At 52.3% G+C, this 16343-nt stretch overlaps 1 protein-coding gene across 1 annotated transcript in view; it reads right to left on the bottom strand.

Moving 5' to 3' along the window:
* Positions 1 to 23: 23 nt before the first annotated feature.
* LOC139373096 (cohesin subunit SA-1-like) overlaps positions 24 to 16343 on the bottom strand; it is a 40226-nt gene continuing 23906 nt past the window's right edge. Inside the window, exons 16-26 of the mRNA XM_071113194.1 lie at positions 15458 to 15632; positions 14974 to 15113; positions 14536 to 14637; positions 13466 to 13614; positions 12266 to 12394; positions 11958 to 12166; positions 9826 to 10003; positions 9598 to 9708; positions 1729 to 1843; positions 1536 to 1616; positions 24 to 1445 (exon numbers count right to left, since the gene is read on the bottom strand). Coding sequence (XP_070969295.1) covers positions 1422 to 1445; positions 1536 to 1616; positions 1729 to 1843; positions 9598 to 9708; positions 9826 to 10003; positions 11958 to 12166; positions 12266 to 12394; positions 13466 to 13614; positions 14536 to 14637; positions 14974 to 15113; positions 15458 to 15632 — 1413 coding nt within the window. The 3' untranslated portion in view covers positions 24 to 1421. The remainder of the gene's footprint in view (positions 1446 to 1535; positions 1617 to 1728; positions 1844 to 9597; positions 9709 to 9825; positions 10004 to 11957; positions 12167 to 12265; positions 12395 to 13465; positions 13615 to 14535; positions 14638 to 14973; positions 15114 to 15457; positions 15633 to 16343) is intronic.

Raw genomic sequence — 16343 nt, 5'->3', positions numbered from 1 at the left:
GGTCCAAAACACACAATCCAGGATTAGATTACAGATTTTATTTATTTAAAAAAGATCAACAAGTTCACAGGAAGAAAAAAAACAGTATTTTAGAAGGTTAAAGGGCAGGTGATGCCATCGCTACAGAAAGAACCAATCATCTCTGATATTTACAGAAGGGCAGCTTAACCAGCCAGTAGAAGAACAATAGGGGTGGGTCAAAGTGATAAGACAACCAATCAACTGTTATGTGTAACTACAGCCACATGAGGGGTATTCTCTGCTGGTCTCCACCTTCATATGCACTGATCTGGATATTAGCAGTTACCTGTCCAGGTCTTCCTCATCAGTGCAGATGGAGAGGAAGTCACTTTAGACTGTTGAGCCTGCACAACTATGGTCGCACTGGACACACCCTTATATGGCGCTTAACAGGCTGGGTATCCATGGCAACAGCCTGAGCAGTAGGGCCTAATCAGATATAAGCATTTAGGCAACCGTTTGGCAACAAACAAGATACTTTTTCAGAAAGATAACTGTACAAACAAATAAATCAGACAAAAAAAAATAAAAACTCACTTCATTTAAAACTTTGTACTAAAGCTACTGAAATTCAAAATATATTTATTTTTAAAACGTCTTTAAAAAGCCGCGATTCCACCGTGGGTGTGTGTCTGAAGCTCTGACGGGGAATGGCTTGGGATTTGGCTATGATGTCACAGCCTCTTGTATGGCCAATGAGAACTCTTCTAGTTCTGGTCCATTTGCCAATAAAACCAAATACAGGATATTCTCAACACTATCGAAAGGGAAGAGAGAGTAAAGAGAGACAGGAGTGAGAGAGTAAATATAAATGAAAGAGTAAAGATTTATCACATTAAATATCAAGTTCCATCTGGGGGGGTCTATACATGACGTCGGAAGTGGAACGAAACAACCATACAACTGTGTGGCATGGGGGACTGTATAGCCGGGCGCACAGGGCCATGAGTACCACAGAGCTAGCGGAGAGATTAGCCAGAACGCTAACAATAACAGGAAGTTAAAACAAGTCAGGAAGGAAGGGCCGAAAGTTTACAATATTTTTAAAGAAATGTGGAACATTGTTTTGTACGATATTTTGTCCGATATTCTGTCCGGTTTGTAGCCAACACACCCACACGTCCACTGAACGATAAAACATCTTCTCTATGTACGATAGATACTCTGTACGATATTTTGTCCGAAATTCTCAGGGTTGAGTGGGATCCTTCGGCCGGCCAGTGAGTGGATCCCTGGAGCTTCAGGGTAGATCCCAACAGATCCACACACACACACACACAAGGCCGTCAACTGGCTGATCAGAGTCCGTCTGGGTGTTCAAGTGTGTGTGATAAAAGTTCTGACAGACAGTCTGACGTTTGATTGACAGCTCATCCTGTCGAAGGACCGGGAACACTGGATCAGAACATAGGCATGGTGAAACCCTGGGATAACGGACAAAAGAGATGTCGTTAAATGACAGATATCACACTGGTTTACCACTGCAAGGCTGAGTGTGTGTGTGTTCTGCTTACCGACTCGTCCTCGATCATGGCTGCTGAGTCGAAGAAGTCTGGTCTGAGCTCCGCCCTCTCACGCCTGTTCCTGGAGGGAGGCTGGAACGACAGAACGCGAGAATCAACGAATGAAGCGATACACACTGGACGAATTACACAACAGAATTGACGATCGAATCAAACACGACAGACAGGAAGTGATGTCACTGACCAGGTCGATGACCATGGTGTCTTCGAACTCCTCGTTCATGTCCTCCAGTTGACCTCGCGATGACATCATGACGTCCTCAAAGATTGGCTCTGCGTCATCCTCCATCAGACCACGACTAGAGAGAGAGAGGTGGGGGGGGTCAGTACATACACACACTAGACTAGAGAGAGAGAGGTGGGGGGGTCAGTACATACACACACTAGACTAGAGAGAGAGAGAGGTGAGGGGGCCAGTACATATACACACTAGACTAGAGAGAGAGAGAGGTGGGGCGGCCAGTACATATACACACTAGACTAGAGAGAGAGAGGTGGGGGGGTCAGTACATACACACACTAGACTAGAGAGAGAGAGAGAGAGAGAGGTGGGGGGGGTCAGTACATACACACACTAGACTAGAGAGAGAGAGAGGTGGGGGGGTCAGTACATACACACACTAGACTAGAGAGAGAGAGGTGGGGGGGTCAGTACATACACACACTAGACTAGAGAGAGAGAGAGGTGGGGGGGTCAGTACATACACACACTAGACTAGAGAGAGAGAGAGAGGTGGGGGGGTCAGTACATACACACACTAGACTAGAGAGAGAGAGGTGGGGGGGGTCAGTACATACACACACTAGACTAGAGAGAGAGAGGTGGGGGGGGGGGTCAGTACATACACACACTAGACTAGAGAGAGAGAGGTGGGGGGGGGGGGGGGTCAGTACATGCACACACTAGACTAGAGAGAGAGAGGTGGGGGGGGGTCAGTACATACACACACTAGACTAGAGAGAGAGAGGTGGGGGGGTCAGTACATACACACACTAGACTAGAGAGAGAGAGGTGGGGGGGGTCAGTACATACACACACTAGACTAGAGAGAGAGAGAGAGAGGTGGGGGGGGTCAGTACATACACACACTAGACTAGAGAGAGAGAGGTGGGGGGGGGGGGTTAATACATACACACACTAGACTAGAGAGAGAGAGAGGTGGGGGGGGGGTCAGAACATACACACACTAGACTAGAGAGAGAGAGGTGGGGGGGGGGTCAGTACATACACACACTAGACTAGAGAGAGAGAGAGAGAGAGGTGGGGGGGTCAGTACATACACACACTAGACTAGAGAGAGAGGTGGGGGGGTCAGTACATACACACACTAGACTAGAGAGAGAGAGAGGTGGGGGGGCCAGTACATACACACACTAGACTAGAGAGAGAGAGGTGGGGGGGTCAATACATACACACACTAGACTAGAGAGAGAGAGAGGTGGGGGGGGGTCAGTACATACACACACTAGACTAGAGAGAGAGCGAGGTGGGGGGGTCAGTACATACACACACTAGACTAGAGAGAGAGCGAGGTGGGGGGTCAGTACATACACACACTAGACTAGAGAGAGAGAGGTGGGGGGGTCAGTACATACACACACTAGACTAGAGAGAGAGAGAGAGGTGGGGGGGTCAGTACATACACACACTAGACTAGAGAGAGAGCGAGGTGGGGGGGTCAGTACATACACACACTAGACTAGAGAGAGAGAGAGGTGGGGGGGCCAGTACATACACACACTAGACTAGAGAGAGAGGTGAGGGGGTCAGTACATACACACACTAGACTAGAGAGAGAGAGAGGTGGGGGGGTCAGTACATACACACACTAGACTAGAGAGAGAGAGAGGTGGGGGGGTCAGTACATACACACACTAGACTAGAGAGAGAGAGAGAGGTGGGGGGGGGGGGGGTCAGTACATACACACACTAGACTAGAGAGAGAGCGAGGTGGGGGGGTCAGTACATACACACACTAGACTAGAGAGAGAGAGAGAGAGAGGTGGGGGGGTCAGTACATACACACACTAGACTAGAGAGAGAGAGAGAGGTGGGGGGTCAGTACATACACACACTAGACTAGAGAGAGAGAGGTGGGGGGGTCAGTACATACACACACTAGACTAGAGAGAGAGAGAGAGGTGGGGGGGGGGGGGGGTCAGTACATACACACACTAGACTAGAGAGAGAGCGAGGTGGGGGGGTCAGTACATACACACACTAGACTAGAGAGAGAGAGAGAGGTGGGGAGGGGGGGTGAGTACATACACACACTAGACTAGAGAGAGAGAGAGAGGTGGGGAGGGGGGGTGAGTACATACACACACTAGACTAGAGAGAGAGCGAGGTGGGGGGGTCAGTACATACACACACTAGACTAGAGATAGAGAGCGAGGTGGGGGGGTCAGTACATACACACACTAGACTAGAGAGAGAGAGAGAGAGAGAGGTGGGGGGTCAGTACATACACACACTAGACTAGAGAGAGAGAGAGGTGGGGGGGTCAGTACATACACACACTAGACTAGAGAGAGAGAGGTGGGGGGGTCAGTACATACACACACTAGACTAGAGAGAGAGGTGGGGGGGTCAGTACATACACACACTAGACTAGAGAGAGAGAGAGAGAGGTGGGGGGGGTCAGTACATACACACACTAGACTAGAGAGAGAGAGAGGTGGGGGGGTCAGTACATACACACACTAGACTAGAGAGAGAGCGAGGTGGGGGGGTCAGTACATACACACACTAGACTAGAGAGAGAGAGAGGTGGGGGGGTCAGTACATACACACACTAGACTAGAGAGAGAGAGGTGGGGGGGTCAGTACATACACACACTAGACTAGAGAGAGAGCGAGGTGGGGGGGTCAGTACATACACACACTAGACTAGAGAGAGAGAGAGGTGGGGGGGTCAGTACATACACACACTAGACTAGAGAGAGAGGTGGGGGGGTCAGTACATACACACACTAGACTAGAGAGAGAGAGAGAGAGGTGGGGGGGGTCAGTACATACACACACTAGACTAGAGAGAGAGAGAGGTGGGGGGGTCAGTACATACACACACTAGACTAGAGAGAGAGAGAGGTGGGGGGGTCAGTACATACACACACGAGACTAGAGAGAGAGGTGGGGGGGTCAGTACATACACACACTAGACTAGAGAGAGAGAGAGAGAGGTGGGGGGGGTCAGTACATACACACACTAGACTAGAGAGAGAGAGAGAGGTGGGGGGGTCAGTACATACACACACTAGACTAGAGAGAGAGAGAGGTGGGGGGGTCAGTACATACACACACTAGACTAGAGAGAGAGAGGTGGGGGGGGGTCAGTACATACACACACTAGACTAGAGAGAGAGAGAGGTGGGGGGGCCAGTACATACACACACTAGACTAGAGAGAGAGAGAGGTGGGGGGGCCAGTACATATACACACTAGACTAGAGAGAGAGAGGTGGGGGGGCCAGTACATATACACACTAGACTAGAGAGAGAGAGAGGTGGGGCGGCCAGTACATATACACACTAGACTAGAGAGAGAGAGGTGGGGGGGCCAGTACATATACACACTAGACTAGAGAGAGAGAGAGGTGGGGGGGCCAGTACATATACACACTAGACTAGAGAGAGAGAGAGGTGGGGCGGCCAGTACATATACACACTAGACTAGAGAGAGAGAGGTGGGGGGGCCATTACATACACACACTAGACACGCACACACACACACTAGACACGCACACACACACACACTGGACACGCACACTAGACACACACACACACACACTAGACACCCACACACACACACACTAGACACGCACACACACACTAGACACGTACACACACACTAGACACGTACACACACACACTAGACACGTACACACGCACACTAGACACGTACACTAGACACACGCACACACACACTAGACACTAGACATGCACACTAGACACGCACACACACACACAAGACACGCACACTAGACACGCACACACACTAGACACGCACACACACACTAGACACGCACACACACACTAGACACGCACACACACACACGCACACTAGACACGCACACTAGACACGCAAACTAGACACGCACACACACACTACACACACACACTAGACACGCACACACACTAGACACGCACACACTAGACACGCGCACACTAGACACGCGCACACTAGACACGCACACTAGACACGCACACTAGACACGCACACACACTAGACACGCACACTAGACACGCACACACACTAGACAAGCACACTAGACACGCACACACACACACACACACACACACTAGACACGCACACACACACACACTAGACACGCACACACACACACACTAGACACGCACACACACTAGACACGCACACACACAAGACACGCACACACGCACACACACAAGACACGCACACACACACACACACTAGACACGCACACACACACACACACACTAGACACGCACACACACACACTAGACACGCACACACACACACACTAGACACGCACACACACTAGACACGCACACCAACTAGACACGCACACACACTAGACACGCACACACACACACACTAGACACGCACACAAACTAGACACGCACACACACACTAGACACGCACACTAGACACTAGACACGCACACTAGACACTAGACACGCACACTAGACACGCACACACCCACTAGACACGCACACACACACTAGACACGCACACACACACTAGACACGCACACACACACTAGACACGCACACGCACACACACACTAGACACGCACACACACACTAGACACGCACACTAGACACGCACACACACACACTAGACACGCACACTAGACACGCACACACACACACACTAGACACGCACACACACACACTAGACACGCACACACACACTAGACACGCACACTAGACACGCACACTAGACACGCACACACACACTAGACACGCACACTAGACACGCACACACACACTAGACACGCACACACACACTAGACACGCACTAGACACGCACACTAGACACGCACACACACACTAGACACACACACTAGACACGCACACACACACTAGACACGCACACACACACTAGACACGCACACACACACTAGACACGCACACACATACGCACACACTAGAGACGTACACTAGACACGCACACACACACTAGACACGTACACACACACTAGACACGTACACACGCACACTAGACACGTACACTAGACACACGCACACACACACTAGACACTAGACATGCACACTAGACACTAGACATGCACACTAGACACGCACACACACACACAAGACACGCACACTAGACACGCACACACACTAGACACGCACACACACACTAGACACGCACACACACACACGCACACTAGACACGCACACTAGACACGCAAACTAGACACGCACACACACACTACACACACACACTAGACACGCACACACACTAGACACGCACACACTAGACACGCGCACACTAGACACGCACACTAGACACGCACACTAGACACGCACACACACTAGACACGCACACTAGACACGCACACACACTAGACACGCACACTAGACACGCACACACACACACACACACACACTAGACACGCACACACACACACACTAGACACGCACACACACACACACACTAGACACGCACACACACTAGACACGCACACACACAAGACACGCACACACGCACACACACAAGACACGCACTAGACACGCACACACACACACACACTAGACACGCACACACACACACTAGACACGCACACACACACACACTAGACACGCACACACACTAGACACGCACACCAACTAGACACGCACACACACTAGACACGCACACACACACACACTAGACACGCACACAAACTAGACACGCACACACACACTAGACACGCACACTAGACACGCACACTAGACACGCACACACCCACTAGACACGCACACACACACTAGACACGCACACACACACTAGACACGCACACACACACTAGACACGCACACGCACACACACACTAGACACGCACACACACACTAGACACGCACACTAGACACGCACACACACACACTAGACACGCACACTAGACACGCACACACACACACAATAGACACGCACACACACTAGACACGCACACACACACTAGACACGCACACACACACTAGACACGCACACACACACTAGACACGCACACTAGACACGCACACTAGACACGCACACACACACTAGACACGCACACTAGACACGCACACACACACTAGACACGCACACACACACTAGACACGCACTAGACACGCACACTAGACACGCACACACACACTAGACACGCACACACACACTAGACACGCACACTAGACACGCACACACACACACACACACACACTAGACACGCACACACACACTAGACACGCACACACACACTAGACACGCACACACACACTAGACACTAGACACACACACTAGACACGCACACACACACTAGACACTAGACACGCACACTAGACACGCACACACACACTAGACACGCACACACACACTAGACACGCACACTAGACACGCACACACACACTAGACACGCACACTAGACACACACACTAGACACGCACACACACACTAGACACGCACACACACACTAGACACGCACACACACACTAGACATGCACACACACACTAGACACGCACACACACACTAGAGACGCGCACACACTAGACACGCACACACACACTAGACACGCACACACTAGACACGCACACACACACACTAGACACGCACACACTAGACACGCACTAGACACGCACACACACTAGACACGCACACACACTAGACACGCACACACACACTAGACACGCACACACACACTAGACACGCACACACACACTAGACACGCACACACACTAGACACGCACACTAGACACGCACACTAGACACGCACACACACACTAGACACGCACACTAGACACGCACACACACACTAGACACGCACACTAGACACGCACACACACTAGACACACACACTAGACACGCACACACACACTAGACACGCACACACACACACGCACACTAGACACGCACTAGACACGCACACACACACACTAGACACGCACTAGACACGCACACACACTAGAAACGCACACACACTAGACACGCACACACACTAGACACGCACTAGACACACACTAGACACGCACACACACACTAGACACGCACACACACACTAGACACGCACACACACACTAGACACGCACACACACTAGACACGCACACACACTAGACACGCACACACACACTAGACACGCACTAGACACGCACACACACTAGACACGCACACTAGACACGCACACTAGACACGCACACACACACTAGACACGCACACACACACACTAGACACGCACACACACACACTAGACACGCACACACACACACTAGACACGCACACACACACTAGACACGCACACACACGCACTAGACACGCACACACACGCACTAGACACGAACACACACACTAGACGCGCACACACACTAGACACGCACACACACTAGACACGCACACACACTAGACACGCACACACACGAGACACGCACACACACGACACGCACACACACGACACGCACACACACACGACACGCACACTAGACACGTACACACACACTAGACACGTACACACACACTAGACACGTACACACACTAGACACGTACACACACACGTACACACACACTAGACACGCACACACACACTAGACACGCACACACACACTAGACACGCACACACACACTAGACACGCACACACACACTAGACACGCACACACACACACTAGACACGCACACACACACTAGACACGTACACACACACTAGACACGTACACACACACTAGACACGCACACACACACTAGACACGCACACACACACTAGACACGCACACACACACTAGACACGCACACACATACGCACACACTAGAGACGTACACTAGACACGCACACACACTAGACACGTACACACACACTAGACATGCACACACTAGACACGTACACACACACTAGACACGTACACAGTTTGTCTGACAGTCTGGTTGCGGGCCTTCATGTAGTTCATGGCTGTTCTATCCTTCCTGCTGTCCTCCATCTTCTGTTGGCCTAGCCAAGACATCTGCATCTGGGGACTGCAGAGGAGAGGGTTACACACACACACACACACACACACAACACACACACAACACACACAAACCACACACAAACCACACACAAACCACACACAAACCACACACACACACACTTACTTGTGTACATAGTCGTTCTCTGAGCCAGGTTCAGAGTCGTGGTCAGGTAGGTGTGTGTCCGCCGCCTGCCGTGGGTTTTCTCTGAGGACGGTGGAGGTGAGCTGAGGGGTGGTTAGCGCCCCCGGTGTCTGGAGGCCGTCATTACCACAAAGCCAGGAGGCCTCCACACTACTCTCCTCTAGTGGGCCGACAGAGAGAGAGAGACGGAGAAAAACTCACATTTTAGCAACATCTGTAGGTACTTGTATTTATACAGGGAGTGTACAAAACATTAGGAACACCTGCTCTTTCTGTGACAGACTGACCTGGTGACAGTTATGATCCCTTATATATGTCACTTGTTAAATCCACTTCAATCAGTGTAGATGAAGGGGAGGAGACAGGTTAAAGAAGGATTTGAGACATGGATTGTGTGTGCGCCATTCAGAGGGTGAATGGGTAAAACAAAGATTTAGGTGCCTTTGAACCGGGCACGGCAGTAGGTGCCTTTGAACCGGGCACGGCAGTAGGTGCCTTTGAACCGGGCACGGCAGTAGGTGCCTTTGAACCGGGCACGGCAGTAGGTGCCTTTGAACCGGGCACGGCAGTAGGTGCCTTTGAACCGGGCACGGCAGTAGGTGCCTTTATAACAGGGCACGGCAGTAGGTGCCTTTGAACAGGGCACGGCAGTAGGTGCCTTTGAACAGGGCACGGCAGTAGGTGCCTTTGAACAGGGCACGGCAGTAGGTGCCTTTGAACAGGGTAGGGCGGTAGGTGCCTTTGAACAGGGCACGGTGGTAGGTGCCTTTGAACAGGGCACGGTGGTAGGTGACTGAACAGGGCACGGCGGTAGGTGACTTTGAACAGGGCACGGCGGTAGGTGACTTTGAACAGGGCACGGCGGTAGGTGACTTTGAACAGGGCACGGCGGTAGGTGACTTTGAACAGGGCACGGCGGTAGGTGACTTTGAACAGGGCACGGCGGTAGGTGACTTTGAACAGGGCACGGCGGTAGGTGACTTTGAACAGGGCACGGCGGTAGGTGACTTTGAACAGGGCACGGCAGTAGGTGACTTTGAACAGGGCACGGTAGTAGGTAACTTTGAACAGGGCACGGTAGTAGGTAACAGGCGCACCGGTTTCAGTGTATCAAGAACTGCAGCACTGCTGTTCCACTGTGAGAAGCATTGGAGTCAACATGGGCCAGCATCCCTGTGGAACGCTTTCCACACCTTGTAGAGTCAACGTGGGCCAGCATCCCTGTGGAACGCTTTCCACACCTTGTAGAGTCAACATGGGCCAGTATCCCTGTGGAACGCTTTCCACACCTTGTAGAGTCAACATGGGCCAGCATCCCTGTGGAACGCTTTCCACACCTTGTAGAGTCAACATGGGCCAGTATCCCTGTGGAACGCTTTCCACACCTTGTAGAGTCAACATGGGCCAGTATCCCTGTGGAACGCTTTCCACACCTTGTAGAGTCAACGTGGGCCAGCATCCCTGTGGAACGCTTTCCACACCTTGTAGAGTCAACGTGGGCCAGCATCCCTGTGGAACTCTTTCCACACCTTGTAGAGTCAACGTGGGCCAGCATCCCTGTGGAACGCTTTCCACACCTTGTAGAGTCAACATGGGCCAGCATCCCTGTGGAACGCATTCCACACCTTGTAGAGTCAACATGGGCCAGCATCCCTGTGGAACGCTTTCCACACCTTGTAGAGTCAACATGGGCCAGCATCCCTGTGGAACGCTTTCCACACCTTGTAGAGTCAACATGGGCCAGCATCCCTGTGGAACGCTTTCCACACCTTGTAGAGTCAACATGGGCCAGCATCCCTGTGGAACGCTTTCCACACCTTGTAGAGTCAACATGGGCCAGCATCCCTGTGGAACGCTTTCCACACCTTGTAGAGTCAACATGGGCCAGCATCCCTGTGGAACGCTTTCCACACCTTGTAGAGTCAACATGGGCCAGCATCCCTGTGGAACGCTTTCCACACCTTGTAGAGTCAACATGGGCCAGCATCCCTGTGGAACGCTTTCCACACCTTGTAGTCCATGCCCTGATGAATTGAGGCTGTTCAATATTAGGAAGGTGTTCCTACTGTTTTGTACCCTCAGTGTATGTCTGTGTTTGTGAGAGATAGACCCACCCTCGATGCGTTTACTCTTGTGTATTGGCGTCCGTCCCTTCTTGCTGCGGATGGAGCTGGTCTTGCTGCTGGCGCCTGACGTTACCGACATCCGGTCCCCATCCTCTCCTCCTGTTAGCAGACTGTTCCGGTAGGAGATTAAGGGCAGCCACACGTCCTCACGACGCTCCGACATCGACTCCGACATAAACTTCTCCAGATACGAGTGACTGGGAGGAGGAGAGAGACGGGTTACACACACAGTCTGCTTATTGTGCCATAATAATTTGACACACACACACACACACACACACAGGGCAGGTACTTACACAGTCTTCTTGTCCTGTCGCAGCAGTTTGGAGGAGAACTCTGAGAGGACCTCTAGGAAGGCCAGGTTAGGAGGAGGGAACTCTGCACCATGGGGGTTCTGGTACTTAAAGGCAAACTCTATACCATCCCTGTGGAGGGGGGAGACAGGAAGAGAGACGAGGGGGGAGAGAGGAAGAGTGGGGAGAGAGGAAGAGTGGGGCGAGGGGGGAGAGAGGAAGAGAGGAAGAGAGACGAGGGGGGAGAGAGGAAGAGTGGGACGAGAGGAAGAGTGGGACGAGAGGAAGAGTGGGACGAGAGGAAGAGTGGGACGAGAGGAAGAGTGGGACGAGAGGAAGAGTGGGACGAGAGGAAGAGTGGGACGAGAGGAAGAGTGGGACGAGAGGAAGAGTGGGACGAGGGGGGAGAGAGGAAGAGTGGGACGAGAGGAAGAGTGGGACGAGGGGGGAGAGAGGAAGAGTGGGACGAGGGGGCAGAGTGGGACGAGGGGGAAGAGTGGGACGAGGGGGAAGAGTGGGACGAGGGGGAAGAGTGGGACGAGGGGGAAGAGTGGGACGAGGGGGAAGAGTGGGACGAGGGGGAAGAGTGGGACGAGGGGGAAGAGTGGGACGAGGGGGGAGAGAGGAAGAGTGGGACGAGGGGGGAGAGAGGAAGAGTGGGACGAGGGGGGAGAGAGGAAGAGTGGGACGAGGGGGGAGAGAGGAAGAGTGGGACGAGGGGGGAGAGTGGGACGAGAGGAAGAGTGGGACGAGGGGGGAGAGAGGAAGAGTGGGACGAGGGGGGAGAGAGGAAGAGTGGGACGAGGGGGGAGAGAGGAAGAGTGGGACGAGGGGGGAGAGAGGAAGAGTGGAACGACGGGGAGAGAGGTGAGAGGAAGAGTGGGACGAGGGGGGAGAGAGGAAGAGTGGGACGAGGGGGGAGAGAGGAAGAGTGGGACGAGGGGGGAGAGAGGAAGAGTGGGACGAGGGGGGAGAGAGGAAGAGTGGGACGAGGGGGGAGAGAGGAAGAGTGGGACGAGGGGGGAGAGAGGGAGAGACAATGAGCCCGGAGGAGCAATTGTAACAAGGCACTCAGATGACGAAACTGGGCAATTCTTGGAGGTTAAAGAATAAAACCAGAGAAAACAATGAGTTCATCAGCTTTCTAACAATCTGTGTGTGTGTGTTGGGTCAGTGTGTGTCTGTGTGTGTGTTGGGTCTTACTTGTGCAGTGTAGCGACAGCCTCTCTGGTTTTGATCTGGTCCAGGCCGAAGGTGAGGGCGAAGCGCCGGGCCAACTCCTTGATGCCGCTGACGTGAGACGATGTTCTGTCCAGAGTAGGACCCTGGTCCTGGAGAAGCTCGTTGAACAGCTACAACACACACAGTGAACAGTGAGTGTGTGTGTCAGTGTGTCTGGTGCAGGTGTGTCAGTGGTGAGGGTGTGTCCATGTGTGTGTGTGTGTGTGTGTGTGTGTGTATGTGGAGAGCGGGTGTCAGTGTGCGGTTGTGTGGTGCGGGTGTGTGTGTGTAGCGGGTGTCAGTGGGTGTGTGTGTGTGTGTGTGTGGTGCGGGTGTGTGTGTAGCGGGTGTCAGTGTGTGTGTGTGGTGCGGGTGTTTGTGTAGCGGGTGTCAGTGTGTGTGTGTAGCGGGTGTCAGTGTGTGTGTGTGTAGCGGGTGTCAATGTGTGTGTGTAGCGGGTGTCAGTGTGTGTGTGTGTGTGTGTGTAGCGAGTGTCAGTGTGTGTGTGTAGCGGGTGTCAGTGTGTGTGTGTGTGTAGCGAGTGTCAGTGTGTGTGTGTGTGTGTGTGTGTGTGTAGCGGGTGTCAGTGTGTGTGTGTGTGTGTGTGTGTGTGTGTGTGTGTGTGTGTGTGTGTGTGTGTGTGGGGAGCGGGTGTGTGGCGAGAGATGGGTGTGGTGCGGGTGTGTGTGGAGCAGGTGTCAGTGTGTGTGTGTGTGTGGAGCGGGTGTCAGTGTGTGTGTGTGTGGAGCGGGTGTGTGTGGAGCGGGTGTCAGTGTGTGTGTGGAGCGGGTGTCAGTGTGTGTGTGTGTGGAGCGGGTGTCAGTGTGTGTGTGTGTGGAGCGGGTGTCAGTGTGTGTGTGTTTGGAGCGGGTGTCAGTGTGTGTGTGTGTGTGGAGCGGGTGTCAGTGTGTGTGTGTGTGTGGAGCGGGTGTCAGTGTGTGTGTGTGTGTGGAGCGGGTGTCAGTGTGTGTGTGTGTGTGGAGCGGGTGTCAGTGTGTGTGTGTGTGTGGAGCGGGTGTCAGTGTGTGTGTGTGGAGCGGGTGTGTCAGTACCTGTTGCAGACTGAGGATGAGGGTTTTGGCACAGAGGATCTTATCACTCTGTCTGGTCTTACTGAGAGTCTCCTTGATGATATCACCATAGTCATTATAATACTGGAGAGAGACACAGAGAGAGCGAGACACAGAGAGAGCGAGACACAGAGAGAGCGAGACACAGAGAGAGCGAGACACAGAGAGAGCGAGACACAGAGAGAGCGAGACACAGAGAGAAAGATACACAGAGAGAGAGATACACAGGGAGAGAGATACACAGAGAGAGAGACCAGTCAGATCTTTGGTTGAGGATACAGGAGGCTAGCATGCTGATGTGTGACTATCAGACATGAAATGAAAGCATACAGGGATCAAGGACAGAAACAACTATCGTCATGTTTCATTGAAGTGTCAGATAGACAGATGACACCAGGTCAGATGACACCAGGTCAGCACCTTCATGTAGTGTTTGAAGATGTCTGCAGCAGCAGGCATGTCCACGATGTCATAGATGATGAGTTTGCTGAAGGCTGCGAGCAGGTTTCTCCTCTTGTGAAGAGCTTCTATCTTATTGGCTTCATCCTCCTCGTCGCCTTCTGGAGACAGAACATACATACTTAGTGGTCTGTGTGTGTGTGTAATAATAATAATATTATAGGTGGGTGCTTACAATTACGTTTGAATTGGAAATGTGTTTTTCTGCATATCCCAACTCTCCTGAGACATCCTCAGAGAGTGGGGTAACGGCCAGGAATCAGACATTATTGAAAGCAACCCTGGAGCAATGAGGGTTCAGTGCCTTGCTCAAGAGCACATTGGTTGATTTTTCACCTAGTCTGCTCGGGATCTGAATCAGCGACCTTTCGGATACTGGCCCAACGCTCCTAACCGCTAGGCCACCTGCTGTGTGTCTCTGTGTGTGTGTGTGTGTGTGTCTAACCCATGCTCTGGTTCTCATCGTCCTGGTCTATAAAGACGTGGTCCAGGATGAAGGTGAGCAGCTCGTTCTGTAAGGTGCTGTCTGGGTTGAACACCAGGGCCTCCAGTCCTTCTCTGCCCCCAGACACCAACTGGTGACTGAAGACCATCAGCAGGTCACACAACAACATGAAGGCCTGTTGTACAGGGAGGGAACACATCATCATTAACACTGTTCTTCATCATCACCACCATCATCAGTTTAAACTGGAGTGAGACTCGTCGAAGAGGTGTAAACTGGAGTTGAAACTGGTTTGACACTGGGGTAGCAGGAGAAGGACATGCTGCTCTTATCATCAATTTAAACTGGAGTGAGACTGGTCTAACTGGAGTGAGACTGGTCTAACTGGAGTGAGACTGGTCTAACAGGTGCAACAGGAGTGAGACTGGTCTAACAGGTGCAACAGGAGTGAGACTGGTCTAACTGGAGTGAGACTGGTCTAACAGGTGCAAAAGGAGTGAAACAGGAGTGAGACTGGTCTAACTGGAGTGAGACTGGTCTAACTGGAGTGAGACTGGTCTAACTGGAGTGAGACTGGTCTAACTGGAGTGAGACTGGTCTAACTGGAGTGAGACTGGTCTAACAGGTGCAACTGGAGTGAGACTGGTCTAACAGGTGCAACTGGAGTGAGACTGGTCTTACAGGTGCAACTGGAGTGAGACTGGTCTAACAGGTGCAACTGGAGTGAGACTGGTCTAACAGGTGCAACTGGAGTGAGACTGGTCTAACAGGTGCAACTGGAGTGAGACTGGTCTAACAGGTGCAACTGGAGTGAGACTGGTCTAACAGGTGCAACTGGAGTGAGACTGGTCTAACAGGTGCAACTGGAGTGAGACTGGTCTAACAG

The sequence above is a fragment of the Oncorhynchus clarkii genome, chromosome 18 (genome assembly GCF_045791955.1).
Source record: "Oncorhynchus clarkii lewisi isolate Uvic-CL-2024 chromosome 18, UVic_Ocla_1.0, whole genome shotgun sequence".
Taxonomy (NCBI): domain Eukaryota; kingdom Metazoa; phylum Chordata; class Actinopteri; order Salmoniformes; family Salmonidae; genus Oncorhynchus; species Oncorhynchus clarkii.
The sequence above is the reverse complement of the archived record's forward strand: the minus strand, read 5'-3'. Positions and strand labels throughout refer to the sequence as shown.